Genomic DNA, 21,185 nt, shown 5'->3' with positions numbered 1-21,185 from the left:
AAAGTTCCAGAGAGTTGGGGCAATAGAGTTGGGAAGGGGAGGTAGGAGTCTACTGATGAAAAATGGAGATGGGGCTGGAGTTGGGCTGGTTTAGAGTTGCAGGCGCCAAGAATACAGATGTGGCTCATAGTGGCACTGGCTTTATTGTCTTCAGGGGGCCTAGAAGGGTCGGGTCCTGGGGAGCAATGGGGGCAGGAGTTACAGGGGAGTCATAACTCCTAAGGCCAGGGCCTTAGGTGGTGGGCATCTGGGGTGCCTCAGCCTGTGAGTGCCCGTTGGCGTCACCAGTACAGCCATTGGGTGCAGTCGGCACAGATCCTTTCTTGCAAAGCACCGGGGAGGCAGTGGCCAAGGGCCCAACTCTCTTGAGGCCAGGGCGTTCCATCTTGTGCTCCAGAAGCATGTGGTTCTGCGGCGGGAGCCCCACGCAGGCCCTGGGGGATGATCAGGGCTCAGCGGGGCTAGACCCGGAGACTGCCGCGCAGTCCCTAGGCCCTGTGCACAGCCCCTCCAGCGGACATCCTGGCCGTGGATGGGGACCCCCAAGGCTGGGGCACACCTGAGGATATTCTCGATGCAGCTGCGCTGGCGGAAGAGCGCATTGACCACGGGGCTGCCGGGCGGTGCAAGTGGAGCCTTGAAGAGGAAGCCGAGCAGCGACAGCACCGGATGGAAGCTCTGCGGGTCAGGGTCGACGTCGGTGCAGAAGCTCACTCGCTGACACAGTTCAGTCAGCAGGGCCAGGTCCAGCATGATGGGCGCGGCCAGGAGCGAGTCCTAGGGGGCCAGCGGGTCAGGAGGTGGGCCGGGTTGGCGGCCGCCCCGCTGCTCCTGCCCCCTCGCGCCCCACACCTCGCACGTGTTGTGCAGCACCAACGTGTTGGTACCACCCAGCATCAGCTCCGATGTGTACTCATCCAGGGCACGCTTGCTGTCGCCCACGTATGGCACGTATTTGATGACCACCTGGGGGGCGGCAGGAGGTCACACGGGTCCCTGCCCTAGGCTGGGCGCGCCCTCGCCCCGGCCCCTGCCCCCACTCCCGTGCCCCACGCACGCAGTGGTCGGGCCGCTCGCCCGGCGAGTAGAGCACCGGGTTGCTGTGCACCATGTCGTCCACCACGCTGCTCTTGGACACCTCCTTGGAGCGGAACTGTGGTGGCGCGGACAAGTTCTGCCCGTCGTTGTTGCCCAGGTGGTTGTAGCTCACGATGGACATGGTCTGGGGGGACAAGGGGACCTGCGGTAGCTGCAGGCCTCGCAGCACACAAGCCCAGCCCTCCGGGGTCCAGGCCCCCGCTTCCTGAGCTGAGCAGTCCCCCAGGCCCACACACCTTGAGGCCAGAGCCGATAAGAAAGTCCACGAGCACAGACTTAACCTTGGTCTGGCCTGACTTGAAGTCGTCTCCACCCACAAAAACGCGGCGCTGCCACGCGAGCTCGAGGGCACCGGGTACCAGCGTGTTCTGCGGGGACCCATTGAGGAAGGCACAGCCCTCCAAGATGCTGGCCACAGCGAAGAGTGTGGAGGGTGACACTTCCAGGCCCAGCTGCGGGCAAAGGGGGCCAGTCAGCCCAGAGGAGTCCCTGGGGGCTGGCCCTGATCCCAATCCGCCCCACCACCTGGATGGTGCGCAGCAGGTTCTCAGCAGTGTCATTGAGGCCCGGTATCACTTCGCAGAAGCGCTCCGTGTTCGCTGTCCACAGCACGATGACTTTGTCCAGGCCGGCGCTGGACCGGAAGTCGCGGATGTCCCTACGGATCTGCTCCAGCTGGGGATGGGGAAGGTGAGGGGAGGTTGTACAGGCTCCTCCGACCTGTGGAGGCCTGGGCTACTCAGTTTCCCAAGTGCGCTGGACCCTCAGGATGGGAGCGTGGGGACAAAAGGAGAGCAGGTGCGGGGGCGGCGGGGAGGACAAATGGCTAGGAAGAACAAGTGGCAGGGGATAAGGGGCACGGGGAGGGGCTGCACCTGCTGCGCGCGCGTGCCCGGGATGACGTTGTCGGCGCGTGCGCTCTGGTTAGCTGCGATGAACTCCGGGATGTAGACAGAGGGCCGCGGGCGCATGGCCTCCATGTGCGGCCAGAGTTGCTCCTGCAGTCCCCAATCCAGTACCTGTGCGCGCCGCATTGCCTCCGCCAGGTTCAGCGAAGATATGTCCCAGCCTGGGGGGTACCCTCAAGCTCGGCCCGGCCCCAAGCCTCGGCCCCGCCTCCCGCCCCACCCCCGGCCCAGGGCACCGCCCACCGTCGAACACGAGGTCGTCGGGCGCCACCATGGGCAGCAGTGAACTGAAGGGCACGAACACTTCCTTGCCCTCGGCGTCCAGGCCCAGGCTAACAGTGCCTGCCTGCGTCAGCGAGCCGTAGTAGTTGGCCTCCTGGGGGGCGGCAGTGGGAGCGCAGTGAGAGGTGGGCGTGGCGTGGGGAGGGCCTCGAGCAGGCCAGGGCCCCGCCCGGCACCCGCAAGCTCCGCCCTGCTTTGGGCACCTCCCCTCGAGGCTCTAAGCCTAGGCGGAAGCCGCTCCGCTAGGGAGGTCCCACCCTGAAGCCCTCCCACACCTTAGGCTCCGCCCCCGCAAGACCCCTGAGGAATCCCCGCCCCCCGTGGAAACCCCGCCTGGAGTCCGCCCGCGGCCAGAAACCCCGCCCCCTGTGGGCCCACTCCTCCGTAGGAGCCCCTCCTCCGCCGCAGGGATTCCAGCGAAGCCCTCTCTCCGACCGAGCCCCACCCGACTCCCCACCTTGCGGCCGGTGCGCGTGGGCCAGGACAAGCGCAGTCGGTTGGCCAGCACGGCAGCGGTCAGCGTGGAGCCGTTGTTGCCGCCCCAGCCGACGAGCATGACCCCGAGCCGGGGCACCTGCCGGGCGGTCCGGAAAGTGAAGCGCGTGGACGTGGGGTGCACCTGGGGGTGGGCAGCGGGGTGAGCCGGGGACCGCAGGCCCCTCCCCGCTCGCTACTACTGGGTCGGGGGTCGCAGACGTTGGGCAGTTCCCGCTCCCTCCCCGCTCCCTGACTCCCCCAGCCCCGTGGCCCACCGAACGGCCCCTCGCCTACCTTGAGGACGCCGCCCTCGCGGCTGACGCTCGTCGTCCGGTACTCGTACTGCGCCTCGATGGTCTCGGGGCTGTAGACCACGTCGGGGCTCTCGACCACGAACTCAGTTGCGGCCTCCATCGCGACAATCTGGGGGCGCGGGGTTGGCAGGAGGTCAGCGGGGTCCCAAGAACTGGCTGGGCCAAGCCGACTTCAGTCCCCGGGGAGCCTGCACCCTTCCCGGGGCGGCACTCACCGATGTGGAGTCGGCTGGGGCAGCGGCAGACGGCTAGGGCTCGGGGCGCGCGAACTCCAGAGAAAAGAGCCGTGGCTCCACCCCCGCTCCGCCCCTCGCTCCGCCCGCGCGCGGGAGGAGGGGCGCTCGCGGCGGGGGGAGGGCGCGCACCGACCTTGGGCTCGGGTTCGAGGCCTTTCGGTCCCAAGCCTCCGCCGCGGTCTGGTTCTTGGCCGGTCGGGCAAATAACCTGGGCTCCAGGCCCCGGCCCTAACTCGGCCCGCGTGAGTCACTTAGGACCCCCGGCCGCCTATCCCCACTGTACAAAAGAGGACTTTAAAGCTGTAAGGGAGCGCCAAGCCCCAGCCACGAGGCAGAGTTTGAGTTAGGCTTGGAAACTCATTATTTGGTGGGTTGGAGGAGAGGGCGTCTCTGGAGAAACTAAGGCAAGGGAAACTGAGGCAGAAGACCAAGCGAGGAATCGGATTTCAAAGCGTGACACTCCTCCAGCCCAGGCTCCCTCCTCTTCCCCTTATTGAGCAGCGGTCAGACTCTCCACTCCCACAGGGCTCGCCCCGGAGAAGGGGTAAGGGGGGTGGCTGTGAGTTCTCGGTGCCCCCACCTGTAGCAGGAGGGCTGTCAAGCCTATCAAGGTCAGGGCTGGGGTGGGGGCAGGGGGAGAGACTGCTCCGTGGGGAAGCGAGGGAGCATCGGCCGGGCAGAGGCGGCCATCTGGGAGGAGCTAGGCCTGCACAGCTCTGAGCCCCTCTAAGCGCCCAGTGATAAAGGAGCGTGGGAACCCGGCAGGCGGGCGGGGGCGGCTCCCCCAGGAACTTTCCAAAACAAGCGGCCTCCTCCGGCTGGAAAGTTTCCACCCCTGGAACTGACCCAAAAGGTGGATAGTTGGGAACGTTTGCAGGAAACATGGTCAGAGCCTGGCCTTGGGGAATGGGGGCTCTCAAACTAGTCCAGACTTTGCCCTCAAGGGGCTCCAGTTGTGGGGGAGTCAGAAGTGAACTGGGGGGACTTCTCTGGTGGCCCAAGGGTTAAGAATCTGCCTGCCAATGCAGGGGACATGGGTTGGATCTCTGGTCCAGGAAGATTCTACATGCCACAAGGCAACTAAGCCTCTGCACCTCAACTACTGAGCCTGCGCTTCAGAGCCTGTGCTCCGCAACAAGAGAAATCACTGCAATGAGAAGCCGCGGCTCGCCACAACTAGAGAAAGCCTGAGCACCACAATGAAGTCCCAGCACAGCCAAGAATAAGTAAAGAGAAGTGAGGGGGGCACTCCCAACCAGAGGGACCTAAGAGGCAGCGGTGGGCAGGGCAGGCTGCCTGTAAGAGATGTCTGCTGGACGGTGTCTTGAGATAATGAAGACATCTCTTATCAAAGAAAGATATGAAGAGCTGCCTAGACAATAACCTGGGGGACTGGTTTCAGGGGCAGATGAAAAAGGGCTGGATGCGAGGGGGAGGGAGGCAGTTTGGAGACCAAGGCAGACCCTCAGGCCTGGGGACAGGGCATTTGGTATAATAAATATTTGGGTTTTGTCCCACTTTCTGGCTTGGAGATTGAGTTTGATCACTAATTGCCAGGGGCTTCCCTGACAGTCCAGTAGTTAAGACTCTGCACTTCCACCGCAGGGGGCTGGGGTTCGATCCCTAGTCAGGTAACTAAAATCCCGCATGCCCAGAGGTGTGGCCTAAAATTAGAAGACAAAAAAAAATTATCAATGGCCAGTGATTCATTCAATCATGGAACCTCTGTAAAAGCTCCCAAACAATGGGGTGCAGGTGAAAACATGGAGATGCTGGGAGGGTGACGCCTGAAGTCATGGGAGCCCTGTACCATTCCCCACACCCCGCTCTCCTGTTGAACTGCTTGCTTGAGCACTGTGAGCCATTCTAGCAAACCTCTGAGGGGGTGGGAGGGAACCCCCGATTTACAGCGGGTCATTCACAAGTATGGGTGGCCAAGGACTCCAGGCTGCTGTCTGAAGTGGGGACCTGTGAGCCATAACCTGGGGCCGGAACTGTCCGATCCCTGGTTGGTATTAGAGAACCTGCAGGAGCTGGAGCTCTCCAGGACACAAGTCACACCACAGGACTGTGTAAAGACCCAGCCCTGGGGAAGCCCAGCATTCACAGGGCAGCCTGTGGGAGGTGCTGGCAGGAGGGGTGTGGGCAGAGCAGGCCCAGGCAGGCTCCCTGGAGGGGCCGTGTTGGAGTAGTTACGGCTACTGCTAACGCTACTAGTAGTAACTACCAGTAGGGACCAGCTGGGGGTGTGACACGGGTGAGTGTGCTGCCTGCGGGTGAGCCCTGAATGACCAGGGGCCCCCCACCCCACCAGACCGCAGGCTTCCAAGGGCAAGGGCAGAACTGTCGCGGTCACTGCTGGGTGCCCGCGCCCGGAAGGAGCCCGGGGCACGGGAGGGGCTGGTGCACCCAGGTGCCGGCAGATGTTGTCCAGCAAGTGGCAGGGACTGAGCCCTGAGCCCTGTGGCCGTGGTGTGGGTTGTGAAGGCGCAAAGTCCCCTGGAGACCTGGACTCGGTGTCTTGGGCTCAGGAAGGATGGTCAGGGAACTGCCCGTGGCCACAGGGCTGTGCGGGAGGCCGGTGGGCAAGGCGAGCCTGAGGCGAGACGAGGCTGAAGCAGGCAGGGGTGTGGGGACAGAGATTTATCCACTAGAACAGCGTGGCGAGCCTGCCTAGGGAGCAGGGTACACTCTGCCCCGCAGGGCCTGCCTGACCTCCCCTCCCGCGCCCCCTCAGATTCCTGGGCCGCTTCAGAACTCAGGCCAAGGCCACTGGCCAGCAGGGCCACCAGGAAGGCTAAGGCCCACAGTCCCTGACCCCTGGACCCCTTTAATCCTGGTCTTGTTCTTTGTTTTTCCTTCCTAAAATAAACATTCCCCTCCACTGTGTCCTTGGAGGGTAGGAACTGCCCCCTGCCTCCTGCTCCTCACCTGGATGGCCTCCGGCTGGTGTCCTGAGCCTGTGGGGCCCCACTGGGCCTCAGGCTCGGTACCCCTGTCCCCATGGTGGGGCAAGGGAAGCCCCACCCCCAGCCCAAGTGTGCGGCCGGGGAGGACTAATCAAACAGTGCGGTTACCCTCTGTCGTTTCCATCAGCCAAAGCTCGTTAGCCCAAATCAAGCACTCCCTTTGCTGCACACGGCTCCACTACTGGGGGCTTTGGCCCTGGGGAGCCCTGGGGTCCTCCTGCCTGGCTCAGCCCACTCTGTGCACGCCACAGGGGCAGCACTCTGCTTATGTGCCGCCATGCTCCCCACGGCCTCCGCCTCCCGTCTGTCAGCTCCCACCTGCGAGCAGGCCGGCTGGTCTCCCGCTCTGGCACCTGCAGGGCCCTCTGCCTCAGGTCCGCCCTCCACCGCCAACCTCATTCCTGGGCAGTGGCTGTGGTAGGCTGCCCGCCAAGCTTTCTCTATGCTCAGCCCATGCCCCCCCACCCCCGTCACCCCGTGGCCAGGTGGCCTCCTGACCCCAATCCCCCCACCCCTGGGGAATGACACATATACTCCCAGCTTGGGCTGATAGATTCAGTTCAGTGAATTTATTGTAGGTTGAAAAAAATCAGCATTCACCTGTTTAGTGTACAAAAAGGACACTAGATCTTTTAAGAAAATATTAGGAAACTGAAGATGCAGACGTCTTTCAATTGTAACATTTTGGCAAAAGTGAAAAGTTCTTGTAAACACCAACTCCATGGCTCAAAATAGTTTTTCTCCACAGTACAATATTAAAAGAAAAAAAAAAAAACAGTATCAATAAGTTAGACCATATTTAATCAGCTAGAACTTTTGTCCATCAACCCCCGCCCCAAGCACAAAACTCCTCTTAGCTTCATAATTCCTTAAAAGGAGAAAATAAACAACAACAACAAAAAATGAGGAGGAGGAGGAAATTCAACTGAGAGTCCTTTGAACTGGACCCCAGGGCAGAGGGCAGGTGGGCCCTCCGGGGTGGGGCCCCTCGAATGAGTACATGATGGCTGCTCACAGAACTCAGGGTCCCAGGTCTGCTCAGCTTGTCCCCCTCCATCCCAAATGAAAAACAAAACGACAGCTATTGAAACATAAAGGATCAGCTTCCTCAGCGCTCCGGGCACCCCAGGGGTCCCATGGAGCCGCTGGGGGGTGGTGGGGGCACTGCAGGCATGACTGCTCTTTGGGAAGCCATCAGGAGACACCCCTGCAGCTTAGAAAAATAGACGTGTCTATGCGAGCATTTCCGCTCTCCCTGCCTCACTAGGATCCTGGCAGCAACCCCTGCCCCCGCCCCCCCGCAGTGACCCCGGGGCTGGGGGTTGCAACCAGCCCCACAGCCTTCCCCCATTGTGGCTTCGCTGAACGTGGCTCTGAATTCACGTGAAGGCGCGCTTTAGACCTCAGCATGGCCTGGCGGGGCCCCGCGCGCGCGCGCACACACACACACACACACACACACGCGCACACACACACACACACGCGCCCCCTGACGCTTTCAGGGACATCAGACTAGGCACAGTGACTAAGCAGCAAATGGGTGTCCTGGGGCCAGCACCCCCAGAGAGGGGGATCAGGCACCTCTTCTGAGCTCACTCTCCGGGGGCTCCCTGGCCCCCTCGGCCCCCAGCCCCTCCCTGAGTGCAAACCCCATGGGGGCTCTGCAAAAAGGACCCCAGAACCCACACGTGGGGCCTAGGGGCGGAGCGAGGTCCAGAACACGGGGACCACTTGGCCTCAGCAGTACCAAGTGAGGAGCAGCAGCGGAGAGAATGGGGAAGACAGCGAGAGAAAATCCGACGCTGGTGCTGCAGAGCGCGCTACAAGCACAGAAGCTCCCGGTGACCCCCGACAGCTGAGGGCCTGGAATAGCAAGGCGGGCCTGGTGGCTCCCAGCAGCTGCTCCTGGGCCAGCTGGAGTTTTCCAAATAGAGCTGCAGGGCTTGCACGGCCGAGCCCGCCCCACTCGGAGCCAGGGAGAGGGGGTGTGTGAGACCAGCGCAGGGGAGGGGCCCCCGGCGCCCCCCACCGGTCCTCTCCTCTGAGCTCGCGCTCGCAGAGGCAAGGCCAGGCTTCCGGAGCATCTGTAATACTGTAGAAAGGACCCAGGGCAGCGTCTAGACCCTGGGCGTCCAAGGAGGGGAGGCACAGGTGTAGAAAAAAGATGCTTTTTCTTTCGTACAAAAATAGACTTGAGTCTCGTCAGCAGTAGCCTGTCTTTGTATAAAACTAGAAAAGGCAAGCAGGCAGGCCGGCCTTGGAGTCTTTCTCTGACAAAAAGTTGAAGCCCCCTGTGGGGTGGCTGTCGAGGAGGTGGGCTTCTTGGGGAGCCCATCCTAGGCAGGGGGGCTGCACAGGAGGTGTGGGGGACCTGGGGGGAGCTGGACACCCTACCTGGGTTTGTGTGACCTGTGGGCGGCCAGGCCTGCATGGGCTCCCCTGAAAGCCGGCGTCGCTGGCTCAGATGACTGTATTCTTCCTCACGTTTATTGTGTTCAATAAATCTCCGTTTTCTTGCCTTCAGCTCCCCCTTGTCCCCAGCTCCCCCACCATCCAGAACAGTCAGCCGGTGAGGTGAGCCGGCCTGGCTGGCGCGCGGGACCTCCTGCCCCGGGGCCTGGGGCTACGGCCACGCCTGGAGCTGCCGCTGGTCGTACTCGGCGATGAGCCTCTTGATGTGGGCCAGCTTGCTGTGCAGGTACTCGCAGCGGTGCTTCTCCTGGCTGTAGTTGGTGTTGGTCTGCGAGAGGGCGGCTGGGCTGAGCCTCATCCACGGGGCCAGCACGGAGAGCCCAGCACCAACCCAAGCCGCCCGCCTGGCTGCCCCCGGCACCCACGCCAGGCAGGGACCCCTGAGCTGCCCCGGGCTGCACCCTGGGAAACAGGGTCACAGCTAGGGTGGGAGGCTGCAGGAAGGTGGGTCACGCAGCTTCCACGTGGGGCTGGGGCACGGCCGGTGGGAACCACCCTGGCACACTCGGCCCTAGGGAACGAGAACTGCTCTGGTGGCGTCACGTCCCAGGAGACGGTCAGGGAGCCCGAGGTGGGGGCAGGCTGCGCCCACGAGACCACAGTTCCTCCCCGACTCAGCAGTGAAGGGCTCAGACGGGGCCAGGATGGGGTGGGGAACTGTGCTTCCTCCCCCAGACCTTTGAGGGAGCTGCAAAGGGCCTGGGGCTGTGCCCACCAACAGTGGGAGAGCGTGCAGGGGTGCTCAGGGGAGGGGGGCATCCGAGCGCCCAGGACAGACTTAAGGTCCCCAGCTGTCAGCAGGGGAGGAGATACTCTGAGGACCTGAGACCACCTCAGGGAGGCCTGCCCTTCCTCCTCTCCCAGACCACGGCGCCACTCACCTGATCCCGCCCCGCCCTAACCCCCACAAGGGGACGGAAGCTCACCTTTTTGATTTTTCGATATTCCTGAAGGATCTGCCCACGAGTAGTCTGGATGGAAAAAGAAAAAGTGAACAATGCATTATCTGCAGGATACCCCAACGGAGTGACCCTTCTCCTTGATAACTGTGACCTGCTAGGTCACTGCATGCTTGGGGACAATGGCCGCAGCTGTGGCGTGATGGCCTGAGGGAGAAGAGAAGAGGGGCTGGGTGCAGGCTGGGGGAGGAGCAGGGCCAAGGGGGCGACTCGGGGACACGCACGAGGCCACGCGGCAGGAGGGGTCACACAGTGGGAGGGGTCACACGGGGGGAGGGGCGGGGGGAGGCAGAGAGCAGGTGGGACGGCGCCTTCCCTCGCGCCCAGCTGGCCGGTGCCCAGGTCGAGGCCAAGTGCAGAGGCCCCCTGACCACCTGTGGGGGCTGCAAGGAGGCGGAAGGATGGGGGTGCCCGGGGGCAGGGGGGCGCTTGCGTGTCCTAGACCCTCAGAACCCCCACTGCGCCTCCAGTCACAAGCCATCTCCTCGGGAAATCAACATGGCCTCCAGCAGGCAGACAGAGCCCAGCGCGATGGCTCCTCAGGGCCGGCCTTGTCATCAGGTAACCAGCTCCGAAAGGGGTCGCAAGGTGGGGGCTGGTGTCCCAAGGCCCCCTGTGCCGAGTTCCCACTCAGGATGCCCAGGGAAGCTCAAATGCCCTAGGTGGGGGAGGGGGTTGGGAACCCAGAGACCCTGCATCCCCTGCCCCCCCCACGTGGCTGTGACAGCTCTGAGGGGCTGTGGGGTGTGGCCAGGGCCTGCCACCGCCCCCCCCCACTGGGGGGCAGCGCTGAGTTCTCCGGTGACGCAGCTGTGGGCTGCAGAGGAGCCCCAGGTGCTCACAGCGGGGGGCGCACGCACCCCAGCCCCGGCTTCCTGGCTGTCTCCACGGCTCGGCGGACCCCCAGCCCACAGTCACCTCCCACCTACAGCGCTGGTCTTGCCCAGTCTCATGGCTGAAGCGGCGGAGCTCCCTGGACAGGCCTGAATCTCGGAGTGGGAAGCGGGGGGCGGACATGCCGGGATGCAGGCACCGGGCGGGGCACTACCTCGTACTCCTCAGAGCCCTGCGAGAGCTGCCGGAGCTGGGCATCGAGCTGCGTGAAGCGCCGCGTGATCCGCTCGATGCGGGCGTGCAGGTCTCGGTACTCGCTGTACTCGGCGTTGAAGTCGTTTTTGTAGCTCTGCCGCTGCTCCGAGGAGGAGATGGTGGCGTATTTTCTGGGGAGATGGGAGAGAGGGGCCGCAAGGGCTCAGGGGGCTGCAGCAGAGAGCCTGGAAGTGTCCACAGCCACGTGGCCAGCCCCGCCCAGGAAGCAGCCCTGACTCCGAGCAGCCGGGCCATCAGGAATACACACAGAGCCACGGGGTCAAGTCAGCGCACGCACGTGCACACACACAGCCGTGGGGTCCGTGCTCCCTCTGCTAACCTGCAGGGCCGGGGGGCGGGGAGCAGCAGGCGAGGGAAGTACTCACAGCAAGTAGTCGGGCGTCTCCGAGGTCGACGTGGGGACACTTGAGCTGCTGCAGGTCCCGTTTAAACCTACAAAGAGAAAATGTATCTCCTGAGTCCATACCTGGTCTGTCTGTGATGAGATCTACAGAAGGTTGATGCCCTATTGTCTGAAGGCCTCAGAGGGGAGGCCACGCAGAGGGAGCCAGGATGAGCAGAGGTGGCGTGAGTCAGGGCGAGCACCGTCTGGCCACCGTAGGGGGCTGCCTGGAGCTGGACGTGCCCCCTGCCAGTGGGAGAGGTGGCAAGCCAGCACGGTGTGCGTCCCCAGAGCACAGCCATGCAGAGATGGCATCGTGGGCGCAGTTCTCAGCAAGCACCCAAAAGGACGGCTTCACTGCAGGGCCAAAGCCTGGGAAGCTCGTCCAGAGCCTTTGCTGACCCCACGTAAAAGGCCACGAAGAAGAAAACCGGTGACCCCTGACCAGTTGAGTCCCGGGGGCATACCATTCTCGGGCCCTGCAGGACAAAGCCGGATAGCTGCCAGGGTTTTCCCCTTCCTCTCCCTGCGGATGGAGTTGCAGGCCCTGCAGGCTCTGGTCCCTGGCCTGACCACCCTCCCCTCAACCCCATCCTCCCATTCTTCCCACCAGACTGACTGTGAGACCAGAGGGACAGCCCTGGGACTGTGACCCGAGACTGTCCTGAGACAGTGCCCGAGGCCTGCCCAGGCTACAGTCAACCCAAACTACACTCTGCTCCTTTCCCCGGGGACTTCTCCCAGATGACCTTTTTTTACCCCAAGACAGAAGCGATATTATCACTTTGCAGCATATGCTGAGTGCCTATTTTGGTGCCTCTCTTGGAGGAAAGCAGCCCTCCAGTGGATCAGCGGTTTGATGAGCCCCTGTGTGGTTTTATACTCCATCCAGTGCAAGGGGAGACTCCCACCAATGGATGGCGTCCACCGGCACCCCCATCCGGGTGTTGTCTCTGGAAGGGCTGTGGCCGCGCTGGGATGCAACCCAATAGGCACAAACATGCAGTTTAGTCTACATTCCCACCTCCCACAGCCCAGGCACGTCAGGCACCCCGGGGTGCTTCACCTTGAGGCTGAGAATCAGATCACCCTGGCAGGATACCACTGGAGTCGCCTGTGGCAACCCTCTGTGGGCCCCACTCCTGCCCCGGCACTGGCTGTGCAAAGCTGTCACCCGGCCACCCCTGCACCAGCCCAGCTGCTTCCCACCCGTGTGCCCCCTCCCAGGGCAGTGGGTGCAGGGACGTGTCTGCAGGGTCACCCTGCAGGACCCAGGTCTGGGTGCCAATGAGAGAGGGTGCCCCCATTTCCACACACGGGTCAGTAGGCCTGAGTTCGGCCTGAATAAACCGAAGCACGCCCCTGCCCAGCATGTGGCCTGGCCAGGAAGGTGCCCTTGGGCCAGAGGTGGGGACCACAATCTGAGCGAGAGCTGGGGGCAGGCACGAGGGTGGGTCTAGGACCCAGGAGTGGGCCCGCAGCACAGGCGGAAGAAGGTGGCAGAGGGGGGCCTTGGCGGGGTGCGGGAGACGGGGGACACAGGTGGGGTGAGCTGAGGAGTCTGCTCAACCGGAGGCTGCCACACCTGTCAGGGTCAGAAGCGATCACAGGGCAGGGCTGGGACTGCAGGGCCAGACAAGCGGGCAGCAGCATGCAGAAGGGTGGGCTACCTCACAGGACACAAGGCTAAGGGAGCTTCTGCACTTGGGTGCCGACCTGGAACCCTCTCCAGCGAGGCAGGGGAAATGTTCAGGGAACAATGCTGTTGTTAAAGGCGGGTGGGGAGCCCTAGCCTGCACAAACCCCTACCCAGGAAAGAGCCACAGCAGGAGGCTGTGTGTGGTGGGAGCTTGAGAGGAAAGGTAGGCTTCCCACCAACCTATGATCATCATCACCTGAGCTGCCAGAGAGGCCAGTTACGGTGGATCACTTGGTGCCATATCCAACTTCCAGCGCCTCACTTGTCCTTTCCTCCCCATCGGGGCCCTGCTCCCTGGCTTTCCTGATCCCAAACCCCTTCCTCACCGTGGCCTGGGGCCACGCTGCCTGTGGCTGACACACACTGGGCAGGAGCCAGAGCCTCCTGAGCCCCACGCGTGGGGCCGGTCTGGGCAGCACCTTCCTGGCCTGGCCTCCTGCCTGGCCCCATAGTCCCACTTCCCCAGACCCTGCCAGCAGCATATGGAACCTCGCTTCTGCTGCCTGGGACAGACGGCTCCCTGGACCCAGCTGCTCAGGTCTGTGTCCCTGGGCGGGACCCGGGTCAGATGGCCTGTGCTCAGGGAGCCAGGCTCCCTTCTGAGAAGCCTAGCATGCAGCAGGGTCGAGGGGTCCCAGAGGACTGACGGAGCTGCAAGGTCTCTTCATCAGACGAGCCCCGGTCTCCAGCTGCAGAGGGAGGAGCTGGCATGGCCTTTCTGAAGGACAGCTGAGGGACAAATTCCAAAGCCTTAAGGAGCAGGGGCTCCACCCATGATCCAGGAATGCCCCCTGCTGGGGATCCTCCTGAGGAAATAATCTGAAAGCTGCAGCAGGTCGTACGGCCCACAAGGCCCGGAAGGCTGTGCCTCTGCTGCTGTGACATGCTGATCAGGTTAAATTACGAGAGAGGAAATCACAATGGAGTCAGTACTGCTCAGAGCACTCTCTAAAAATGCAATCAAGAAGCCATTAAGGAAGTGTGACTTATGCACGGCTCAGCCAGCATGGAATCTGACCTTTTGACCCCATGAAGTCATCTGCCAGGAACTCGTGACAGCTGATCTACTTATTAGACCCCCACCCTCAAACCATGCGTGATACTGTCGACTTACTGGACCCCTAACCTAAAACAAATATTTTCTGACTTGTCTGATTTGCGTCAGAGTTAAACTGTTCTCACCAGAAACCTTTAACAAACTCAAGGCTTTTGATCTCTCCATAAACCCAACTCTTGCTCTTCCTGAGAACAAACGCTCATGGTCACCTGAACCTATGTCTCCCGAATGGTAATTCTTAAGACCCTAAAGAAATCATTTCCCTTTCTGCAGCCTCCAGAGTTATTTTGGGGTTGACAGTAGCCACAAGGGGTGCTCAGCTCAGATGCCTGGGGCTGTAGCTGGGAGTAGGGAGGCTCTGGGGGTGAGGACTCCGTCCCTATGAGCCTCCGCAGTGCCCCAGGCCCTGGTCAGCACACAGTCCCGGCAGCCTCACATCCCGCACCCCGCTGAGGGGCTCTCAACCGCCAGCTTCCCTACAGGCTGCAAGTGAGAGACCTTGTTCTGGCTCTTACCGCCTGCTTTCAGTAGACAGTCTCCCGCCTCCTCCTGGACCCGCCTCTCAGACCCTCTCTCTGCAGACTCAAATGTTTGCTCAGCAGGTCACAGCAGGTCCACAGTGATCCAGGGACCCCCTCTCCACCAAGTCCTGCCCCCCGCAGCCATCCCTGAGCCCCAGACCCCTGTTGAGTGCTGTGTCTGGGATTTCCCTGCAGCCAGAACTGGGCCCTGGAATTGTTCCTCTCCCTGTGAAGTATCCCCTCCCATGAGCCTCAGCTCCATCAGGCTCTGTGCCCCTGGTCCCCAGGGCTGGCCTGGCACACCCTGACTGCAGGAGGCTTCGAGGAGAGCACCTCCAGGGCAGTCACGTGAGCCAGCGCGAGGACACGGGGCCTCAGAGTGCAGGGCGGGTCCCAGTGGGGACTCAGGAGGCAGCCCCGGCGTCCTGTGGCGTGAGGGTGCGTGGGCACAGGGCCAGTGCTCAGGCTCCCAGTGACCCCCCTTCTGCAGAGCCCTCTGCCCCTTGACCTCTTGGCACCTACCCGGGGCGACTGGTGGGGCAACTGGAGGGGCTCCAAGGGGGCCTGGCACCGGGCCGAGCGGCCGGTCCCGGGGCCTGTCCTCTGCGGCCCTCTCCCTGTCTTTGTGCTTCTTGGATTTCTTCTTGGATTTGCCGTGCAAGGAACCGCCGTGGGGCCTGCTGGGCTGGGCACAGTCCGTCAGCAGGGGCATGCTGAGGCGCTCGGTAGGGGCTGGGGCGGCCACCTCCCCACGCTCACAGTCCCGGCCACTGTGGCCCAGGTCGTTGCTGACGTCGGCCAAGGGGTCGTGGGCCCGCGGCGGCTCCAGTCGCAGGGGCAGGTGGGCGTCCGTGCCAGCCAGCAGGCCCGGGGTGGGCAGCAGGCCCTCGCGGCCGAGGGTTGTGCTCAACTTCCCGTTGACTGTGGGCTGAGCTCTCTGGGTGAAGTGCGATATCCTGGGTTTCTTGTTGGCCAGAGGGTCAATGAAATCAGGAGGCTGCGGCCGCTTCTGTGAAGGGAAGAAGAGAATCCCAGAAGGGAGCCTGTGCCTGGAGCCACTGTGTGCCCCAGGGAGAGGCTGGGCAGCAACAGGCCAAACTTGGGCTGACCAGCACCCCCACCACAGGCCCCGAGGGACCAGCGCCCGCAGGCAGGGCCACTCCGACCACAAGGGGGCGCACGGACGCCACAGCAGGCCCGAGAGGCCCGGAGCTCCTGGGGCCTGCCTGCCCAGGGACCCGGCCGGGCCACGGGCCAGCAGGGCAGAGAAAGGGCGGCTGCGCCATTACTGCACCCGCTTCAGCCCACAAGGGCCTCCCCGGGAACTGGTCTAAAACGTGACTGTGCTCGGCATCTCCCCCGATGACAGGAAGAGCAACGAGCCCAGTCTGAGTGACACCAGCCAGGCCCCGCAGGCCAGGACCGTCCTCCCCAGGGCCCTGGAGTCCCCATGGCACCCCTGTCACATGGTGCAGGCCTCATCCCCATTCACAAAGGAGAAGACTGAGGTCCGGAAGGAAGGCCAGAGCAGAGGAACGGAGCCGGGATTACACCCGACGGCCCAGGCCCAGGGTGCGGCAGAGTGGACCAGAGTGAAACGAGGCCCTGCCCTCCACGCCCCAGCTGCGGGGTGCCCTGGGAGGCTTCAGGACCTAGGCCGGATGCCTCCAGGGGGAAGCAGAGGGGGAAAGAGAGGGGCTGGCCAAACAGGGGATGGAGACATGGGACTCACTGGTCACAACAAGCGAGGGGAAGAGACAGCTTTCACCCAACAGCTCCAACAACAGTGAGGGACCCCACTGCTGAAGATCAAGCCCCTGATAGCGAGGCCCTCCCTGGCTACTGACACGGCAGGTCCCGCTGGGGGACACAGTGATTTTCACAACAGCGCTGGGAGTCAGAGGCCTCCAGTGTACAGAGAAAGTGCAAGGCTCAGTGGCCACCAGCCCGCACGCCCTCAGCCACACTACCCCCACAGGTAACCCAAGGAACCTATCCAGGTTCCAGGTCTGGGACCCCCAGCCCCCAGCCAGCTGCTTACGCATTCAAGAAAGCTCGCCAGCCCTGAGTCAGAAGCCCAGCAGATTCCCCGAGAAGCAAGGTCAGGCCCACCGCCTCTGCTGAAGCCCGCCCACCCTCCCCGCCAGCCGCTCCTACCTGAGGGGGCGAGGCTGAGCTCCCGTGCTCGCCCGGAGGACTGTTGGCAGCAGGGTCCCCAGGGAGGCCGCCTGTGCTCTGTGGCTGGCACAGTTTCCTGCAGAGGAGAAGCAAGGCAGGTTGGAAGGCCCTCCCTGCGAGGCGCACCCAGGCCCACCCACCTCTGCACTGACCCCATGCTGTCCCACTTGCACCCAGCGTCCTGGGGAGGGCCTGACTCCCCGCTGAACCAGGGCAGGGCTGGGTGCGACGGGCCCGCCTGGCAGGCAGAAAGCAGTCTGAGCACACCTGTCCTGGGTGCATTCACACCTGCCCTGTGGCCACGGCCCAGCCTCACCATCAGGCCGGTCACATTGGGTGCTCTGTGCCCAGACACTCATCTTGACCTTCATGATCATGGAGACCGAGGACCCCTGTGCAAAACTGTGTCCCCATGGGAGCTACAGACATTGGGTATTGGCCCTTTTTTAAAAAACATTTTATTTGGTCCTTACTTTTATAAACAACTGTCATCCCAATAACAACGCTCACTGCAGAAACAGAACGCAAAAGAGGGCTGAGATGCCCTGCTCTTAGTGGGAGGATCCCCGCCCCCCCAAGATTCAGCTCCCATCTTCCTGGGAGCCCAGGCCCCAGGCCCTCTAGGGATGGCAGGGGCAGCCAGCAGACCACTGGAATCTGAGCTCACAGCGCAGCCAGGATGAGAGAAGAAATGCCCCGAGGCCTGACAGAAAACAGAGGCCCTGACAGTCACCCTGGCTGGTGAGGTTGGCTTCTTGCACTCCTAGAGGCTGAGAGTCTCAGGGGAGGCCAGGCACCCGGCTGGCCCCCCACGCCCTGCATGAAGCTGAGCTGAGGCCCGGGGCCACGTCTGCTGCTCTGACCAGTGACCAGCAGAGCACCTCCCTGGCCTTCAGCTGCATTCCAGGCTCCGGAGGCCGCCCGCCCCACAGCAGCCTGAAATGCAAGGAGAGCCGAAAGGAAGGTTCCGAGAGTGGGTGGGGCAAGTCTACTGTTCAACCCAGAACTTCCAGTCAGAGACAGAGAATCCGGTGTTCACGTCCATTCTCTCTCAAGTCCCCACTAAAAGGCATAGAAGAGAAAGGGGAAAAAAGACAGCAATGCGACTTCACACGGAAAGCAGAAGCACGAGTGGGGACTGTCCTGGAGGAGTCCTGGGCTGCAGGGGCCTCAGGCCCGCAGTGTGCGCCTCGGAGACCTCAGCGCAGGGGCCCGCCAGGCTGTCCCCCAACAGCCCTGCTCTGGGGCCTGGCCTGCTGGGGGGCAGCTGCAAAGGGAACCCCCAGCATGTTCGGGAGTGAAGGAGCCCAGGCCTTCCCCAGGGGGCCAGGAGGCTGCTCAGGCCACACAGGATGGACAGAAACATGGCCTCCAGAGGAGAGGAGACAGAGGGGCCTGTGGAGGGACCCAGAGATGCCTCAGGGCTACCAGGGAAGCTGAGCTGACAACAGCAGAGTTCTGTGGAGGCGGCACCCGGCTTCCAGGTGACAAATGTCAGGCCCTGAAGCAGACAAGACTATGCATTTCAAAGGACAGAGAGCAACCAAGCCCCTGTGCCACAACCACTGAGCCCACAGGCCACGGTGACCGAAGCCCGAGCCCAGAGCCCGTGCTCCACAGCAGGAGAGGCCGCCGCAACGAGGAGCCTGAGAACCGCAACTAGAGAGGAGCCCGCAAGCAACAAAGACCCAGCACAGCCACAAAGAAATTAATTGTGATAAAGAAAGGAGTGCTCGCTTCGGCAGCACATATACTAAAATTGGAACGATACAGAGAAGATTAGCATGGCCCCTGCGCAAGGATGACACGCAAATTTACGAAGCGTTCCATATTCTTGCTGTGATAAAAACATTTCAGGTGTTTGGTCCATGGTGAAATTTTTCCTAAGGCAATTTCTTCCCCTATCCATTCGTACATTACTGTGACCGCAAGAGATGTTTCCCGTGTTAGAATCTAATATTTGAGTCTCTTGAGCAAAAGGTGACTATTCTTCATTATGGTACAATTCCACCTATCATATGTGAAAACCCCAGAAAAATAAACCCACATGCGGAAGCATTCCTACAGAGCTCTGACTGCCTACAACAGTGGCGCACACGTCATCTTTGTATGTTAACCAGTATAATGTTTGGATTTCTGTTACAATCTTTTACCAAGTGGTGTGAGAAACTTGGTGTTAATGTCTTTTTCCACTTCAAGCTTAGATCAAGAATATTTTTATTTTCTGGAGAAAGAGGTACCTACTGTATAATTGCACCAAAGTACAAATGAAAGGAAGGTTTTCTTCAACAGGGTAATACTGCAGCCGTGTAGATAAAACCACAGATATATCGTTTGTTAGGTTGACTAAGATGTGGGAAAATGCTTTTCTGTTAGTAGAATGCAAAGACCTACCTAAGCCACATAATAAAATTCTTTTACCAATTAAAAAAAAAAATAAAGAAAGGAAGGAAAGAGAGACTCTAAGAGGATGAAAATGTTAAATCCACCAGAAACACACCAGCCTTAACAGCCTCAGAAAGACAAAGATCTGAAACACACACCTCTCCAAAGAAAATATACAAACAGCCGATAACCGCACGCATAGATGCTCAACATCATTCATTGCTCATCCAAGAAACTCAAATCGACACCACTATAAAATACCACTTCACACTGGCTAGAATTAAAAAAAAAAAGAAAATATAATCAGTGTTGGTGAGGCTGTGGAAAAACTGGAATTGGGCACTGTGGGTGGGAACATAAAATGGGGCAGCCACTGAGAAAAAGAGTTTGGCAGTTCTTCAGAAAGTTAAACCCAGGACTGCCATACGGCCCAGCAATTATACTCCTCAGGACGTATTTGAGAGAACTGAAAATCTGTGTCAGTTGTATTTGTGTCCTCGTACACAAATGTTCACAGCATCACTGTACACAATCCCGAAAAGGTGGCAACAGTCCACATGTTCACTGACAGAAAAACGAATAAGCAAAAACTCACACACAACAGACTATAGAAACGAACCAAGACCCTGGCCACAGGAAAGAACGAAGCTCTGCTACAGGCTACAGTGTGGAGAAACCTTGAAAACATAATACTGAGTGAAAGAAGCCAGACCCAAAGGCCACAGAGCACATAATCCCATTGATAAGACGCGTCCAGAACAGGCAGGAAGCAGATTAGCGGTTGCCAGGGGCTGGGGGCAGGGGGATGGGGAGTGACTGCTAATTCAGGTTGTTGGGTTTTTGGAGGGTAAATGGTTTGGAACTAGATGGAGGTGGTGGTTGCACCTTGGGAACTAGAAATGATGGCAAAAAGAGAGACATGGGAGAAGCTGAAGAAATGTCCCCAAAGTAGAAGAAATAAACAACCAGGAGGACAACAGTGAATGGTGTAGGAGCATGGCCCCCAAGGGCAACTCACAGGAAGCCCCCGGGAGGACGCTGAGGCCTCTCACAGCCGCACGGAGGATGAAGAGGATGAGGCAAGCATTCAGACTGCCAGGGCCACCGGCGCCCTGGCCCCAGAGCACCCTCCGGACTATCCTGTGACCGCGGGGACACACACAGGCCAGGGAGGGAACTGACGAGGCTTCCTCGGCCAGACCTTCAATGGGGAGGGAAAGTTCCTTCCAATCTAGAAGGCTAGATGTGGCCAACTGCCGACAGTGTGCTGGCCACCCAGGTGTGGAGCTGTGGAAGACAGACGTCCCAAAGCCTTCTCCCCGGAGAGATGCTCCAAGAGCTGGGTTCCTTCAGCATCAGGGCAGAATCACAGACCCGGAAACAGGAGGATCTGCAAGGGAGGGAGGCAGCTCCCTGCGGAAGCCCTGGTCCCTTGAAAGTGATGCAAGGCCATGAGACAACCAGAGGGAGCTTGTGGCTGGACGTGAAGGGCACAGAAGGCCGAGCACTTGGCCAAGCGGCTCACCAACTACAGGGAAGTGCACCGCCCGTGAGATGGACAGAGGCTTGGGCTGTCTAGGCTACGCCCTGGGGGAGGGAGGCCAGGACGGGGCAGTCGGGGGACTGATTTCAAGGCCTCATCCTGCACTGGGACATCCAGACTCTGCCTGGGCCAGGCCAGGGCTGAGCAGCTACTCATGGGGACTGAAAGCACGGAGGGAGCATCCAAATAAACAGCTGAGGGCTTCCCTGGTGGTCCAGTGGTTAAGAATCCACCTGCCAATGCAGGGGACACAGGTGTGATCCCTGGTCCGGGAAGATTTCACGTGCCGAGGAGCCCTTAAGTCCACATGCCACAACCACTGAGCCCATGATGCAGAGCCCAAGTGCTGCAACTAGTGACGTGTGCACCGCCCTGAATCGGCGCTCCGCAACAAGAGAAGCCTCTGCAACACGAGGCCCGAGTGCCTGTCTGCCAGAGCAGAGCCACGGGGGCCCAGGCAGACCCTGGGAGCACAAGTGCACCCAACTCAGGCTTAGAAGAAGCTGTAGGACAAGGAGGGCCACAGCCCCCAGGGTAACACCCTAAGACCTCGTTTCTCCTCCTTGCCATGAGACCCGTGCATGAAGAGCGGTTG

General features: G+C 60.9%; 2 protein-coding genes and 1 non-coding gene across 3 annotated transcripts in view; 1 reads left to right on the top strand and 2 right to left on the bottom strand.

The window, feature by feature from the left end:
- Positions 1 to 124: 124 nt before the first annotated feature.
- On the bottom strand, positions 125 to 4,349 carry ISYNA1 (inositol-3-phosphate synthase 1). The gene is made up of 11 exons (XM_043910933.1): positions 3,295 to 4,349; positions 3,060 to 3,188; positions 2,746 to 2,907; positions 2,250 to 2,382; positions 1,974 to 2,167; positions 1,624 to 1,773; positions 1,335 to 1,550; positions 1,058 to 1,222; positions 853 to 966; positions 560 to 777; positions 125 to 434 (listed from the first exon to the last, which is right to left on the bottom strand). The coding sequence occupies exons 2-11, from the start codon at positions 3,177 to 3,179 to the stop codon at positions 233 to 235; spliced, it is 1,674 nt and encodes a 557-aa protein (XP_043766868.1). The 5' UTR covers positions 3,180 to 3,188; positions 3,295 to 4,349; the 3' UTR covers positions 125 to 232.
- A 2,489-nt stretch (positions 4,350 to 6,838) lies between these two features.
- ELL (elongation factor for RNA polymerase II) overlaps positions 6,839 to 21,185 on the bottom strand; it is an 80,221-nt gene continuing 65,874 nt past the window's right edge. Inside the window, exons 7-12 of the mRNA XM_043910932.1 lie at positions 16,642 to 16,738; positions 15,007 to 15,493; positions 11,191 to 11,257; positions 10,764 to 10,935; positions 9,683 to 9,727; positions 6,839 to 9,024 (exon numbers count right to left, since the gene is read on the bottom strand). Of these exons, the coding sequence (XP_043766867.1) occupies positions 8,908 to 9,024; positions 9,683 to 9,727; positions 10,764 to 10,935; positions 11,191 to 11,257; positions 15,007 to 15,493; positions 16,642 to 16,738 (985 nt within the window). The 3' untranslated portion in view covers positions 6,839 to 8,907. The remainder of the gene's footprint in view (positions 9,025 to 9,682; positions 9,728 to 10,763; positions 10,936 to 11,190; positions 11,258 to 15,006; positions 15,494 to 16,641; positions 16,739 to 21,185) is intronic.
- On the top strand, positions 18,392 to 18,498 carry LOC122701070. Its single transcript, XR_006342920.1, has one exon. It is a non-coding gene; the product is annotated as a U6 spliceosomal RNA (small nuclear RNA).

Source organism: Cervus elaphus, chromosome 9 (genome assembly GCF_910594005.1).
Source record: "Cervus elaphus chromosome 9, mCerEla1.1, whole genome shotgun sequence".
Lineage (NCBI taxonomy): Eukaryota > Metazoa > Chordata > Mammalia > Artiodactyla > Cervidae > Cervus > Cervus elaphus.
Note: the sequence above shows the minus strand (reverse complement) of the source record. Positions and strands in the feature narration are given on the sequence as shown.